General features: G+C 49.0%; 1 protein-coding gene across 1 annotated transcript; it reads left to right on the top strand.

The window, feature by feature from the left end:
* The first annotated feature begins 2,478 nt into the window (after positions 1–2,478).
* On the top strand, positions 2,479–10,648 carry LOC115502025 (putative DBH-like monooxygenase protein 2). The gene is made up of 13 exons (XM_030297162.1): positions 2,479–2,766; positions 3,879–4,025; positions 4,541–4,702; positions 4,916–4,999; positions 5,777–5,944; positions 6,134–6,236; positions 6,425–6,591; positions 6,927–7,018; positions 7,248–7,344; positions 7,505–7,564; positions 9,104–9,234; positions 9,980–10,094; positions 10,406–10,648. The coding sequence occupies exons 1-13, from the start codon at positions 2,479–2,481 to the stop codon at positions 10,646–10,648; spliced, it is 1,857 nt and encodes a 618-aa protein (XP_030153022.1).
* The last annotated feature ends 548 nt before the right edge of the window (positions 10,649–11,196 follow it).

Here is an 11,196-nt window from a genome sequence, read left to right as displayed (position 1 = left end):
CATAATACAGTTTGTAATTGTTGGCGCGATGACTTCAAAATTGTGTGGTTGTTCATTTAAAAAAAAACCCACATTTTCATTATGTACAATTTTGTGTATAAAATAAGTTCATTAATATTTTCTATATCTGACTATTTCAAATTTGCATCATCTAATCGTAAAGAAAATATCAATCGCCCTGCATTCTCAGTAACATGTGCTGGTCTCCTTTTGCCTTTCGCTGTCCTGCCTGTTCCCAACCTCATCTCTCCAGGGACGGAGAGGGATGAAGCTCTGGGAAGAATGCCCAAATCACACATCTTGAATACCAGAAATATGTACGTGCCAGGACAGAGACGTCCTCACTTAGCAAGCCACGTGCACTGCATTCTGAGTTTATTCTGGGAGAGAGTTGCTCTGGGGATCAGAGGGTAGAAGGGAAGGGGGCTGGGAGAGGGTGCAAACCATAACTGGGGGAACAGGTGAACAGGGAGAGAAAAGGCCAGTGGGTGGCCAGAAGGAAACCAGGAACAGAAACCGTGAGCTGCAGGCGTGGGCTCCCAGCTTTCTCCCTGAGGCAGGCTCTCTGGCCGGTAGACAGATTGCAGGATAAGGGATCCTGGCCCCATCTTGGTTTATAGGACGGGCTGCCTGTCTCCGTGCCACCCCCTCCCTTAGCCTTAATCCCCAAATGCGATTGGGATCAGAATGTCTCTGATACTCCTGTTATCTCCTCCCTGGATTCCTGCTCCTCAAGGTCATTGCGTCCCAAGGCTCCTCCTCTGGTCTTGGCCCTGCTCCCATCCTGGGCCAAGGTAAACCTCTTCCTTCCAGATGACTGCCAGCAATCTCCCCTCTCTCAGAGAAGGAATGGGAAATGGGTTTTCTTCTCCCACTGCACCCCAGTTCCAACTCAGGTGCTCACAGAGCCTGCCAACCACCCCAGCTGGGTCCATACCAGCTTTGATGAACTTAACTGATACTAAAAAGAATATGCATGTCCCAGAGGGAGGCGTAAATAGATGCCCCAGCTCCTGCCCACTTCCGAGCTGACTTCCTGTGTGATGTGTGGTCTAATTTCTGTGCTGGCAGATGCCCCCTGGACGCATGTCCTTGTTAATTTTTCAGAGCCTCTCCATTGCCTGACGCAGGAAGGACACTGGGGGTCAGTGAGGTGATTTCTGGCTCAGGCCCAGCTGTGTCATAGCTTGGGCAGAAAGAACTCTGGAAATAGAGTGAGATGTGGGTCCCCTCCCTAAGAAGCAACCAGCAGATGATAACCCCTTCCACCAGGGCCAGCCACGGTGGGGAAGGCATGGCAGGTGGCTGGGTGCCTTGTGGGTGTCTGTAACTTAAGCAAATAATGGAACGGGCACTGGCCTGGGGGCAGAGCCCCTGTGTTCTTGTGTTAGCTCTGCCTCTGACTGGATGGGGGGTCAGGCACTCCTCATGTTACCTCTTGGTATTTCCCTTTCCTCATTGAAAATTAAGTGGATTGCAATCCTTGAAAAATTAAGTGGGTCTAAAGTTCCTTTTCACTAAAATTCCTTTTTCTAAAATTCATTGCCTGGCAGTAGTGTCTATTTCTCGGTAAATCTGGTGTCCTAATATTCTAACACTCCTTCTGTGTCTTTATTGCCTGAATACCAAAGCCCCCTAGTGGAGAGTCAACTAAATGTGACTTCTCTGGCAGGCAATTCATGGAAGGAAGGGTAAACACCAAACATCCCAAAGGCCAGTTTACATTTATCCCCCTATCTCTCCCTCTTCTTTCCTTCCCCTCCTCCTCCTCCCTGCTGCTCCCCAGGAATGTGCAGAAACTCAAGACTGCCTCAGACTCACCCATCTGGAAAGCTGATTATGGTTCCTTCACCTCTATGTGTCCTTCCAGGGATTAGTAGCAAAGACTCCTCCGGGAGATGGAAATCGTAGCCTTCCCCAAACACCCCCTCAAAAACTTCTCTCCTTCCTCTGCTGCATGTAATCAGTCCTGCCCCCACCCCCGGCTATGCACCAATTCCGGATATAGAAAAATGCCCATAAAAACTGGGTGGGGGACAGGTGCCAGAGGGCAGGGTGCTCAGTAAGGACATCCAAGGATATAGGGATGCGGCAGAGGTGCAGAAAGGGAGAAAGAAAGGCGAGGGAGGAGAGACAGGGAGAAACCCAACCCCCTTGATTCTGTAGGGTCCCCAATGGCAGGACCCTCGCATGGGGTCGGGGTGGAAGAGTCTAAATGACCCACTCCTGAGAATTTCACGTCAGGTCTCTGCTCCAGGGCAAGAGCAATCTGCTCTGTACCCTCTCTGACCATCTCACACCTCATAACCTCCAGGGTTATGTAAGTGGCACCACTTGGAATCCAGGGGATAATCAGATCAGAAGAGCCCCAGTCTGTCCCTCCCCTGTGGCACAGTGCCTAGCACAGGTAGAGGCACATATAAATCCATACTTCTTGAGTGTCCATCTGTAGGAGACATGCTCCAGACCCCAGGAGCCATGACCTGTGCCCTTCTCTTCAGGCTTCTCCTACTTATGACTCTGCCAGCCCTCTTCCAAGGCAAACGCTTTGGCTCCACATCTCGCCTGCGTTATTCCAGGTTCCTAGATCCTTCCAATGTCATTTTCCTGCGCTGGGACTTTGACCTTGAGGCTGAGATCATCACGTTTGAGCTCCAGGTCCGGACAGCCGGCTGGGTGGGCTTGGGTGTCACAAATCGCTACACCAGAGTGGGGAGCGATCTGGTGGTTGGAGGAGTCCTGCCTGATGGCAATGTCTATTTCTCGGTAAGTCTGAGGGTGACTCCCTTCCAAGGATGAGGGTCTCTTGCTGGGTTGAGGATGACTCTGAGTCCAGGAAGGATCCAGATTTTCCAAACTTATCCAGGCACATGCCCAGAACACCAGCTGACTTCTGACCTCTCCCTGTAGAAATGGTCCACTGGAGAGTTTCAAGCTAGGTCTTCCAGATTGCGTGTCCCTAAGGTGCTAAGGAGTGGAACCACTGTGCTGAGAGAGGGTCCTGCATGACTAAAAGCAGGACAATGAGGGAGAGTCAACGCTGTTTGAAGCAGTCTTCAGCCTTAGCTTCTATTAAGCTCAGTTGGGTGGACCACAACATAAAATAGTCTAATAAACACAGCAGCAGCTACCATAGTAATAACTTAAAATAGTAATGTGCTTTTGGGGCACCTGGGTGGCTCAGTCGGTTGGACGTCCGACTTCGGCTCAGGTCATGATCTCGCAGTCTGAGAGTTCAAGCCCCGTGTCGGGCTCTGTGCTGACAGCTCAGAGCCTGGAGCCTGTTTCGGATTCTGTGTCTCCCTCTCTCTCTGACCTTCTCCCGTTCATGCTCTGTCTCAAAAATGAATAAATGTTAAAAAAAAAATTGTAATGTACTTTTGATTAACCAGGCATTGTTCCACAATCTTTGCTTGTTAAACCTCACAGCCTCACTATGAGGTGGGTGATTATGACCCTATTTTACAGATGAAGAAGCAACTCACCCCTCTCCCAACCTCACCCATCTGAACTGCATTTGTATGGGGAAGGGTCAATGTTATGAGCCACAAGAGAGGACAGATAGCATTGAGAGTCCAGAGGGTATGTGACTTTTTCACGGGCTAGAGATGCAGGAACACTAGGATTTATGGACTTGCGATTTGGAACGGGAGAAGTAAATCAGGGTCAGCTGGCGAAATTCCATCAGAGTTTGTTCATCCCTCTACCTGAGGATCCACTTTGATGCCATGCTCTGTCCCTGGAGCAAACTACAAAATGAAGAAGACCTGGGTTCTGCTAACTTAGTACCTTGGGGGAGCTAAAGGGTCACTAGCCGCTGCACAGTCATGACCACTGGAGTTTCCTGTTCTTACTCTTTGACCTTCACTGGACCCCAGGATCAGCACCTGGTGGATGAAGACACCCTGGAGGAGGACGGGAGCCAGGATGCTGAGCTGCAGGGGCTGACAGAAGACGCTGTCTACACCACCATGCGCTTCTCCAGGCCCTTCCGCTCCTGTGATGCCCACGACCAAGACATTACGGTAAAATAGGAAGGGGAGGGAAGCATTCGATTACAAGCAGCTTTTCCTTCTGGGTAGGCAGAGTCACTCCCCATCCGGAATGTGCCTGTATCTCAGGTGGCAGGCACAGTTCCCAGGCGTTCTGTCCCTCTGCGCCTTTCCAGGCACCTCCCCAATCATGTCCCTCCCCAAATCCACAAGCCCTCTACAAGGGGATTGATTTCCCACTGATTCGGCATCCACCCCACCCTCCCCTGGCTTCCCCTATCCAAGAACCTTGCTTGATTTTACTGAACTTTAGTGTGTCACTTCTCAGATGTGGATACAAGCATTGAGAGGGAATGTGACTTGCTTTTATTTCCAGCAAGTTGGCCTCTGAGGTAGAACTAGAACCCGATGGTTTCGATCCCCAGTCTGAAGCTCCTTCCATTCCACTGTATAGATGTGAGCAAGTGGCTTGTGTCAGTCCTTGGGTGTGGGTATGTGCAAAGTGCTACTCACGGGCAGAAGCACCTCAATGCCAATCACACCCCCAGAGTGACACCATAAGGGTTCTGGCTGCCTATGGCCTGGATGACACTCTGAAGCTGGATCGGGACCGTACTTTTGTCAAGTCCATCTTCCTGCTACAAATAGTCCACCCTGACGACCTTGACGTCCCTGAGGACACCATCATCCATGACTTGGAACTCACTGATGTAAGAGCCCTCCACCCCACCCAGCCATCTCCCAGCCCCCTTCCCACTCAATCATGACCCTCCTCTTGCACCCAATACTCAGTACATTCCTTGAATTGAGATTTCTATGACTTCCCCAGTCCGCTGAGGACTGCCAAGCCGGCCTGTCCCTTCCCCGGCTTCTCTGAGAGCCTCATTTCCCACCCAGCTCAGCCTCTGTGTGTCCTTCTCCAGTTCCTCATTCCAGAAGATGACACCACATATGCCTGCACCTTCCTCCCTCTCCCCATCGTCAGCAAGAAGCATCACATCTTCAAGGTAGGGCGAACCAGATGTTGCTAAGGCAGTTGAGCAGTGCCGTGAGCACAGCCAGCTCTGGAAGGATGATGTTCAGAAAACTGCTGAGAGGAAGCTGGAGAGAAGTAGCTGGGAGCACAGGGAGGCCAGGCCAGATTTGGTGGAGGTGGTAGTTTCATGATTTCTTGAGCCCAACACTGTTCTATTTGAGTCCCACAATGCTGCAGAGATTTTGATGAAGGTAACAAATTAGTGTTTCCGAAGGGCAAAATACAAGCCCCACATTGGGCCTAGAATTGTGCTCATAGCCCAGGAGGAAGTTCAGGCTGGGGGTCATGGCCAAGGGCTGTCAGGTCCATGAAGTCTGGCTAGAGGGAACTTCAACTTGGCCACCTGATTTCATAGTTGAGTGATTTCAAGTTTTGATCTTACAATAACTAGCAAATGTGTGGGAGCCAATTTTTTTTTCTTTAAGAGGCGAATCCAATGAGGCATGTGCTCAGATATTGTAGACTAGTGAGATTACTAAGGGAAAGTCAGAAGTCATGAGGATATTCTCTGCTAGACTTGGCATGTTGTGCACTCAGGGAAGGACTTTAAAAGGGTGGAGGCTGAGAGAGAAATCAGACAGAGCCGGGGTAAGTGATGGGTTGGGGACAAAAAAACAGAGAGCAAATAGAAAAGAAAGAGAAAGAGAAGTGGGAAATGGGTATAGTTTTCTTTGGGGCAAAGGGATGGGAGAAACAGGACTTGACATAGAAGATCTTGACTCTGATCTGCCTTCCTTCCCTCACCCAGTTTGAGCCCAAGCTGCTCAAGCACAACGAGACGATGGTGCATCACATCCTGGTTTATGCCTGTGGCAATGCCAGTGTTCTCCCCACGGGCATCAGTGACTGCTATGGGGCTGACCCTGCCTTCTCCCTCTGCTCGCAGGTCATCGTGGGCTGGGCTGTCGGGGGCACAGTGAGTCTTGTGATGAGGGAAATAGGTGGCTAAGTGTGTGCATGTTGTCAGGCTACTGGGATTGCTGGGCTGATGGAAGGCCAGGAGATGGGGGAGGTCTGGGATGAGGGCCATAAAACATGGGCAGGTGCTGGTCCCTGCACCTAGCACCAAGCCCTTCCCGCTGCCAAATCTTCCTCCATCCAACAGAGTTACCAGTTTCCAGATGATGTGGGTGTCTCTATTGGGACTCCCTTAGACCCCCAGTGGATCCGACTGGAGATTCATTACAGCAATTTTCACAACGTTCCGGGTGAGCATCTGGAGCATTTATAGAAGAAGAACTGGTGTGCCTGGCTGATTCCTTGAGGTGTTGGGAAGGTGCTGCGGGATGCACGCTGGCTCCTTTTGGCCACAGCCCTGCCCTGTCTTTCCTGGGCCTCTTGCTCCCACATGGTGACCAGCTCTCTTACCTTCTGTGATTCTTCCATTCTGCACCAGGTGTGTACGACTCCTCAGGCATCCGATTATACTACACGGCAAAGCTGCGCAAATACGACATGGGAGTCCTCCAGCTGGGTTTCTTCACTTTCCCCATCCACTTCATACCCCCAGGCGCGGAGTCCTTCCTGTCCTATGGGCTGTGTAAGACGGAGAAGTTTGAGGAGGTGAAGCTGGGAGGCACATCCTCCCTAAGGTTCCTTGTTTCCTGTCACAGATCTGGGCTGGTCCATAAGCACACACAGCCTGAGCCCTGGACCCGGAGAATAGCTACCTATGTTCAGGAAAACCTATAATCTGGATCATGCAAGGGAAGGAAGGAGTCAGGGCTTTGGGGCCGGGGGGTGGGGCAGGAAGAGGGTCCAGGAGGGCCCAGTAAGAACTAAAGGGGCTCGTGTCAGTCATAGGAGGAAGATGTCAAATATTAACGGGGAAAAATCAAGGAACAGGGCAAGATGAGAGTTCTTAACAAATCAGATGTGTCTTCTCCTCCCTGCCACAGATGAATGGGGTCCCAGTGCCTGACATACAGGTATATGGCTACCTGCTCCACACCCACCTGGCTGGCCGTGCTCTGCAGGCCGTGCAATACAGGTAAGGGAAGACATGGACTTGAAGCTTTCCCATCTGCATGTGGGAACAAATGTGAGAATAGTTACTTATTCTGCAGCCTAAGGTTATGCTTGGTTGGGAGTAAGGAGGAGCTAGAACTACCCATAGAATAGAGGTGACTGGAATAAAGCTGTGGAAGGAGGAGCTTTTTTGTTTTACGGTAAATCTTTGCCCACAGTATGAACACATTACACTGCTTTGTTCCCTCTAGAAATGGAACACAACTCCGAATAATCTGCAAAGATGATTTCTACGACTTCAATCTGCAGGAGACTCGAGATTTACCTTATCGAATGGAGATTAAACAGGTGGGAGCCTGCAGGGAGGTGTGACTGGAGACAGGCTGGGGAGGCGGGATCAGAGCTCATCCCTGTCAGCCAAGGGGGTTCTCAGGCAGTAGCAGTCCTTCTGTGTCTTGAAAGACACAGAATGGGTCTGAAGGGGTCCTTCATGTTTCATTCTGAATAGGGAGATGAGTTGCTGGTGGAGTGTCATTACCAGACGCTGGACCGGGACTCCTTGACTTTTGTGAGTACCTCCCTCCCCACCATGGTCAAAGACAAGTAGCCTCAGAATAGACCCCACCCCTGGCCTTGGCTGTTAAGTGACTGATTGTTCCAGCTGAAGCCCCTTTCTTCCTCCAATGATATTATTTACATGGGGCTTTTCATGCTCTCACATCACAGTGATTTTAAGATGGGTACAAGGATTCCCTATTATCTAGTGTCAATGACCCACTAAGACAATGGACATACAGCATGTTATAGCGACCAAGAGCTTGGTCTCTTTGCCTGGGTTTGAATGCCAACACAACTATTAGTAGTTTTCTAACCTTAGGCAAGTTATTCAATCTCTTTGTGCCTCAGTTTCTTAATTCATATAAGAACTAACAATACTATCTCATAATATTGTTGTGAGAGTTGATTAACATATGTAAAACAATGGGGCACCTGGGTGGCTCAGTCGGTTCAGTGTCCGACTTCGCCTTGGTCATGATCTCACAGTTCATGGGTTCGAGCCCCATGTTGGGCTTTGTGCTGACAGCTCAGAGCCTGGATCCTGCTTTGGATTCTGAGGCTCCCTCTCTCTCTGCTCCTCCCCACTCATACTCTGCCTCTCTCTGCCTCAAAATAAATAAAAATTAAAAAAATAAATAAAACATCTAGATCATTGCCTGACTTATAGTAGATGTTCAATTAGACTTAGCTATTATTCTTTTTTTCTTAAGGTTTTTAAAAATTTATTTATTGAGAGAAAGAGAGAGAGAGAGAGAAAGAGAGGAGGTGGAGGGGCACCGAGAGAGAGAAGGAGACAGAGAATCCCAAGCAGGCCCTGAGCTGTCAGCACAGAGCCCAACAGGGGTCTCGAACCCATGAACCGTGAGACCATGACCAGAGCCAAAATCAAGATCAGCTGCCTAACCAACTGAGCCACCCAGGCACCCTATGAGTTAGCTGTTGTTCTTATGGTCACAAGGAAACCCAGCCATTTGTATATCAAAAGTAGTTTCAGTGTTTATAGGATTCCTAAGGGGTTGTGTGCTATTGAGGAAGAAACTATAGCCATATATACTATGATGCAAAGTAGAAAGTAATATATACTGTAAGAGACAGATGGGGAAAATGCACTAGGGGATTCACAGGGAAAAACCATAAGGTCCTACTACAGTGAACTGAACATGTGATATATTTGAATGGGTCTTGCTTTAGACACATAGAGATGGAGAGCTCAGAAGGGAGTGGCTTTTTTTGGGAAACTCAGTATCTTCTCTCATCTTCTCAACCATCTTCTCAAACCAGAGCAGTGGCTGTGGAAATGTAGTGGATAGGGCAGATATATGGCATATTTCTTTGAAAATAACATCAATGAATGCCCACCAATCAGAAAAGGAAAGGGTAGCTGAGAAGTAGTAATTAACACTCAGTGAGCTCGTTGCAGGCTAAGGGAAAAGGAAAACAGAATCATTGGTAGAATGACACATAACCTATTTTCTGCCTGCCTTGTTCCCTTCTCTCTGCTTGCCTTTGTATCTTTCTGTTCCATTTCTGGCTCTCTTTTCTTCTCCAGGGGGGTCCCAGCACCATTAATGAGATGTGCCTCATCTTCCTCTTCTACTATCCCCGAAACAACATCTCCAGCTGCATGGGGTACCCTGACATCATCCACGTGGCCCATGAGCTGGGGGAGGAGGTATCAGAGTGAGTCATCCTGGAAGATAAGACCTTCAATTGTGTGTGGGAGGGGTCTTGGGGAGGACGAGGAAGGAGGAAAAGGAAGACCACCTACTACCCCCTATACTAGTGAGTTAGGATACCTCAGCAGGCTCCCTGGTTAGCCCCTGCCTTCTTAATGCCTGCTTCTGTCAGCGTCTGACTCTTGAAGCTCTGATGTAAGATAGGAGATTTTTCCATATTAGTGAGGTCATTCAGAAAAGCAGATAAGAACTGACCTCTAAAAGTTAGATCACTTATGTACAAATTCTTTGCCTTTTCCTCATGCACTACCTGACAGTCAAAGACTGTTTACTTTCAAGTAGTGACCCCTAATTATTTAGGGGTAAGGGTTGTCTCTGAGATTCTAATGAAAGTTCTGATCATCCTTTCCAAGGAAAATGCACATCTGTGCAGACACACACATTTCACATACTATTTCAGGGCATTTATAGGTTCCCTGAAGTCACTCCATCGACTTTCTTGAACTTCATGGCCCTCAGATTAAGAACCACTTTTTAAAGAGTCAAGAGTTTCTCTTTTTCACTTAAAAAATGCTCATCTCTGAGTTTTGATATTTCTCCTTCTGCCAAATTCATCGTGGTCATATTAAATCGTGAGGCATTCTTTTTGGTTTATGCTGACCTAGAAATTATGCTAACAAAAGTGAGGCTATTTTGTCAAAGCTTTAAGTTGACCCTATCTTATTGTGTGTTCCCCTTGCCCATGGCAGTTCCATGGAGGGCATGATGGCCATGAACAATGTTGAATGGACCCCAGAGAACATTAAGAAGGCTGAGAAAGCCTGCAAGGAGGCCCAGCAGACAGTGATAATAAAGACCATTGATGTGAGTGTTCCAAGAGACACTGCCCTCTCAGGGTTAGGGATGGAGGGGGGTGGAATAATGTTGGAAAAAGCCAGGAAAAGAAAGAAGGAGGTAGGTGAATGGCAGTGGTAAGAACACTGGGTCAGGGAAGCAAGGGCTGGGGAGCAGAGAGATGGGCTGGTGCTGTTCTGGATTGGGGGTTGTTGGAATATCCCAGTTGGTTTGTGAGGCTGCAAGGACTGGGGATCACTAAGTAAGTGCAGAAGAAAGGAAATGAGGGTGGGAGAAGCTTCTGCCCTTACCCATTTCCCCCCATTTTCCTTCTCCTACAGGAGGTAGTGGAAAACACAACAGGCTGGATTCCAGAAATTATCCGTGCTCCTCGGGGACCCTGCTTGGAGTCCTCCGGAGGCAAAGTGGAGCCCCAGGACAAAACCCCTGCAGGCTTCAGGGCTGCACCAATTGCCCTCTCGGGCTCCAGCACTGCTACCCTGAGGTGCCTCCCTCTGGCTGCCCTCTTGTTTGGGCAGGGGGCTCTTTCTTGGCTTCTTGCCATCCTGCAGGTTGGAGTCTGATACTATCTCCTTATGTCAAATACTCAGGTTCCTCTCTGCTCAGCCCTCCCGTTATTACCAAATACAGAAATTCTGCTCTGCTTGGGCTCTCCAAAGCCCCCCATCTGTTGCCCCTTCCCATGAACCAGGCCTGAGGACATTGTGGGCCTGGGGATTGCACTTATTCCGTAAAGACTCTTCCATGCCTAGGGATACAATTCATCCTTTTGGGGACCAAAAAGGTCCATATTTGAGACCATATGTTTTTCTGACAAAGTAAGGATTCAAGGCTGGGTGTGTACCACTCTCTGAGAAGTTTGATGCTCCAGCTTACTCAAGGGGATACCATTTGGGGAGGTGGGAGCTTGAATGCAGAGGGAGAGCCCTGTAAACCCTCCTCTACCCATGCTGACCCTAAAGGGGGCTCCTGTTTCTCTTTTCTTATGGCATTTTTTGCCTCACCTTCCCTATGAGTCAGAGGCAGGAAGCCACATGTATGATTGGTGGGAAAGGGAGAGGCTCTGTTTATAAGGGACAAAACTCAAGACATCAGATTAAATAGAACTGAA

Source organism: Lynx canadensis, chromosome A2 (assembly GCF_007474595.2).
Source record: "Lynx canadensis isolate LIC74 chromosome A2, mLynCan4.pri.v2, whole genome shotgun sequence".
In the NCBI taxonomy this organism is placed as follows: domain Eukaryota; kingdom Metazoa; phylum Chordata; class Mammalia; order Carnivora; family Felidae; genus Lynx; species Lynx canadensis.
This window is presented reverse-complemented; position numbering and strand designations above follow the sequence as displayed.

Excerpts from the sequence above, each read along its gene's own strand:
- LOC115502025 (XM_030297162.1), top strand. The coding sequence starts at position 2,479 with ATGACCTGTGCCCTTCTCTTCAGGCTTCTCCTACTTATGACTCTGCCA. Across the intron at positions 6,592-6,926 it reads AGACGGAGAAGTTTGAGGAG|ATGAATGGGGTCCCAGTGCC; the intron begins GTGAAGCTGGGA and ends TCCCTGCCACAG. Across the intron at positions 7,345-7,504 it reads ATCGAATGGAGATTAAACAG|GGAGATGAGTTGCTGGTGGA; the intron begins GTGGGAGCCTGC and ends CATTCTGAATAG.